Source organism: Grammomys surdaster, unplaced genomic scaffold, assembly GCF_004785775.1.
Source record: "Grammomys surdaster isolate TR1022 unplaced genomic scaffold, NIH_TR_1.0 99555, whole genome shotgun sequence".
NCBI classification, from domain to species: domain Eukaryota; kingdom Metazoa; phylum Chordata; class Mammalia; order Rodentia; family Muridae; genus Grammomys; species Grammomys surdaster.
The window spans coordinates 1-4701 of record NW_021608123.1 but is presented as its reverse complement, the minus strand read 5'-3'; the positions used below and the strand labels follow the sequence as shown (position 1 = coordinate 4701).

The 4701-nt window shown below is 39.4% G+C and overlaps 1 protein-coding gene across 1 annotated transcript; it reads left to right on the top strand.

Moving 5' to 3' along the window:
• Positions 1–4388: 4388 nt before the first annotated feature.
• On the top strand, positions 4389–4701 carry LOC114635344 (histone H4). The gene has a single exon (XM_028783980.1). The coding sequence runs from the start codon at positions 4390–4392 to the stop codon at positions 4699–4701; it is 312 nt and encodes a 103-aa protein (XP_028639813.1). The 5' UTR covers position 4389.

Sequence of the window (4701 nt, the reverse complement as noted above, 5' to 3'; positions counted from 1 at the left end):
CGTTCCAGCGCCTGGTGCGCGAGATCGCGCAGGACTTCAAGACCGACCTGCGCTTCCAGAGCTCTGCGGTGATGGCCCTGCAGGAGGCGAGCGAGGCCTACCTTGTGGGTCTGTTTGAGGACACCAACCTGTGCGCCATCCACGCCAAGCGTGTCACCATCATGCCCAAAGACATCCAGCTGGCCCGCCGCATCCGGGGAGAGAGGGCTTAAACTAAGCTAGTAAGTGCAGACTTCAACCCAAAGGCTCTTTTCAGAGCCACCCACAATATCTGTAAAAGCAGCTGTTGTACTGGCTGGGAATTTTTTCTTAAGTAATTGAAAACGCCATCTTTGTTACAGGCTTTTAAGCCATGCTACCTTTTGTGTTTCCTACTAGGTCAATGTCACGTGTTTTATCCCTGTACCTATCTCCCTTTAAATTGGCTCTCCAATTTAAATTTAGATTTGGATATTTGTAATAAGCGGCCGGATGTTGAGCTGTCAGTTGATTCCTTTGGGTTGTTTTTTTTTTTCTGCAACATACTCGAGGTTACTCTTGCATAGTTTCCACTACACGTTATGTTTTGTTCACTTTTTGCTGGACCCACCACTTGTCCTAGAACTTACCAGCACATACTGTGCAGTGTTTAATGTTTTTGTTGTTACTCATTGAAATCTATTTACCGAACTTAAAATATTTTGTTTTTTAATAGATGCTGAAAACTAGGTAATTGGGAATAGTGACTCAAGTAAAATAACATTTACATTATGCTGGAGTATTTCAAAAGATTTTTTTTTTGTAGAATTAGCACCGTATTTCTGAAATACAGAGGAGAGGCCTCGAGGATGACAACCTCTCACTCTAGACCTTTGGCTCCCATCTCTTTTACACTGCTTTCTTACATGTGTCACTGCCTATATCGGGAGTGTGAATAGACAACAAAATAACCAAAATTTACCTTGAATAGGTGATTTGTGTGAAAATATTTTACAGGAATAATAACAAATACAACAATGACATAAAAACTTGGCTTACAGAATAATATTTTTTATATCATGTATGCATATCCATAGGCTGAGTGAGTCAGCAGGATCACAAGTTTGAAGCTTACTTTGGTTACAGGATGAGTTCAAAGACTGCCTTGGGAGTTTAGTAATACCTTGTCTCAAAGAGGAGACTGGGGTCGAGGTCAAAGGGCACTGCACTTGCTTAGCTTACCTATTAAACCAAACAAAAAGGACGAAAAGGTATTCGATTTCCTAGAGGCTGGTGTAGACAGCTCTGCCTGGCAACTATATGTTATCCATTTATAGTGTTTTATGGTGATGGTGTCCCCTGAATGCCCAAGTATTTAAATATTTGGTTTTTGCTGTGCTGGCTTTTTCATGTCCCCTGCTTAAAATACACACACACACATATATCTAAAGTAGTGTTTTAGGTACAGCTTGCTGAAAGGCAGCAAATTTGCCATTTTTCTCTAAGAATCAGCCGAACAGTCTTCAAATAGCCTGTCTCTTCTTGCCTCATCATCCTTACTACAATGATGTGTCTAAAAAAAATGGATTCTACATTCAGTCTTCATTTATTTGAGGATTTAATAGAATTTTACAATATCTAATAAATGAGTAAATAAGAATATAGCAATATCTAATGAATAAGTCAGTAAATAATAAAATCGTGAATCTCCTTTCAGAGTCCACAGTGGTGTTCTAGCAGCATAGTAGCCATTTGGAGTTGTACAGGCTCAGATTCTATCATTAGTGCCTACTATGCCGTCTGAATCATTTTCTCCATTTGAAATGGGAATCCACAACATCTATCTTTTTTGATTATCATTGAATATATTCAAATGCGTGGTTTCAATTTTTCTGATATATATATATATATATATATATACACACACACACACACACACACACACACACACACATATATATATATATATATATATATATATATATATATATATTTAAATAAAGTTCTTAAATAACCCAAACTAGCTTCTGAAATTACATCTTACTTGGCATCACTTAATCTGCTCAGTTCATAAATTATCACCGTGTACTTAAAAATCTTTTAAGGTTTTTTGTTGTTGTTTCTGTTCTTAGTAAGGGAAGGTAGTATGGTCTAATATCCCCCTATTCTCTCCCTAGAACAGGAAAAAATAAACCAAATCAAAGTGAATTTCAAATTTTGCTAGAATTTTTATCTTTCTTTAGTGTTTTCTTCCACAATTGTCTCTCTGCACTCCACTTGGAATAAAAACACTTTTAAAAAAAATAATTTCTTTGGTTTCGTGTTTGGTTATTGTAACTTGTAGCCTTTTCTTGTAAGTTATATACAAAATAATTTTGCCACATACATCCTCGAGCCCAGATGGAGATTCTAACTGTTAAATTTTACCCTGCTGTATACATAATTGAACAAATTGTATGTTCCATGATTTACAGTAAACATGATGTCTATCCTCCAGGTACGACATACAGAGTGATATTAGGCACAGGATAAAATTTACAGTTAATATACTTGAAGACAACATTTTTGTTATGAATATTTGTATGAAAGAGTTCAAGGCTCTTAAAGACAATGAGAAAGTCAAGCTTAAGATCTACTCTTTTGATTAAAAATTTTAACAGCAAAATCATACACAGTGGCACAAGCCTGCCACTTAGCTCTGAGGGGACTGAGACTAGAGAGTTGCAAACTCCATCTCCGGTTATATAGTAAGACTCTGGGGGGAAAAAAGGAAGAAGAGGAAGAAAAGTAGGAGGAGGTAGAAGAGGGAGAGGAAGAAGGGAGGAAGAGAAAGAAATAGAAAATGGGGGGAAAAAGAGGATAGAAAGAGAGAAGTTAACAGTAGGCCTCACATTGTTGACCAGTAAAAGCAAGTTCCTGAGTACTCAGAGTGTGTTAGTAAAATTAAACACGAAAAAAGTCAATGACTACACTGCAGCATGGCTCGAAACAGCAGCATTTTGGTTGCTAATACACCTCAGGAAAAGGACCAACAGTTCTTAAATCTTCACCCATGAAATACAAAACAAGATCTGTCATTATACTTTATTACATACTGTACTTAAAAGTATTCCTATAATACACATTTGGTAATACTGATGGTGTGTTGGAAATAACAGCCTCAGTGGGAAATACTTCTAGTAAGAGTATTAAAATAGTGTTCATTTGGGGTTTGTATTGCTGTGATAAAACACCACTATCAAAAGCAACTCAGGTAGGAAAGGGTTTATTTGGCTTACAGTTCTGCCTCACTCACTGAAAGAAGTTAGGATAGGAACTCAATCAGGGAAGGAACCTGGAGGCAGGTTCCTGGAAGGGTGCTGCTTTACAGGTTTGTTCTACCTTGGCCTGCCCAGTCTGTTTTCCTGTAGAACACAGGCCCACCAGCCCAGGAATGGCACCACCCACAATGGGCTGGGCTCTTCCCTTAGGCCCTGATGAAGAAATCCCCTACAGTTTTGCCTACAGCGTGATTTTATGGAGGCATTTTCTCAAATCAGGTTCCTCGTCTTTGTGTCAAGATGGCATAAAACTATCCAGCACAAATAGTAACAGGTAAAAATATTTATGTAGTACTTGTTTGAAATAATCCTTTGTAATGTATTACCCAGTCTAGATCTCACAAAATATGGGGCAGCATTATCAGACAAGTTTTATAGGTATAAATGGGGGACAAGAAAATTACCAGTTCACATACCTATAAAACCATCCTTCGAATGAGAGCATATACTGTCTAGGTGTGGCAAAACATAATACAAGCAGCAAGCAGTTTTACTGCTCTAATTAAAGATATGGTAATTCAAAGTAGCAATAAATGGATACACACAAAATCAGGCAAATAGCCAAGTCCTAGTATAGGATAAGACAATGGGGCTTGAGCTATGTTGACAAGGGATATTTTAAGGAATTCTACTTGTACCCATTCTCTCTGTTTCAATTCCTATTAACAAAACTATTTTATTCTTATTATCTTTTACAGTATCTTTCACATTTAAATTTTTACTTTTTAAAAAACAATAATTACACATTCTTTTGGCACCGGGTAAGTTTGTTAAAAAACTGCTTTAAACATAGATATTTCAGAGTGGTATTTGTTTTAATTCCTACAGGTATTGGGCCATAAAAATGTAACTCTTTGCTAAAATCCTTATAAAACGATATAACATATACTTAAGTCTAGGGGGAACCTCAGGGCCTCCACGATGTCTGTATGTGCTGTAAATGCTGCTCCTTGGTCACCGCCATGAAACGGGCGGAGCAAAAGAAGCCGTTGGCGGACTTTTGGTCCCCGCCCACTTGAGGTTCTCAACCAGGTCCGATGAGAGCCTATAATAGTGCACTGTAATCTTGGGAACTCAGCTTCTTAGTTCAAGCATTTCTGAAGACGTAAGCATGTCTGGTCGTGGGAAAGGAGGTAAGGGCCTGGGCAAAGGCGGCGCCAAGCGCCACCGCAAAGTCCTTCGCGATAACATCCAGGGCATCACCAAACCCGCCATCCGCCGCCTGGCCCGGCGCGGAGGAGTGAAGCGCATCTCCGGCCTCATCTACGAGGAGACCCGCGGTGTGCTGAAGGTGTTCCTGGAGAACGTGATCCGCGACGCCGTCACCTACACGGAGCACGCCAAGCGCAAGACCGTCACCGCCATGGACGTGGTCTACGCGCTCAAGCGTCAGGGCCGCACCCTCTACGGCTTCGGCGGCTAA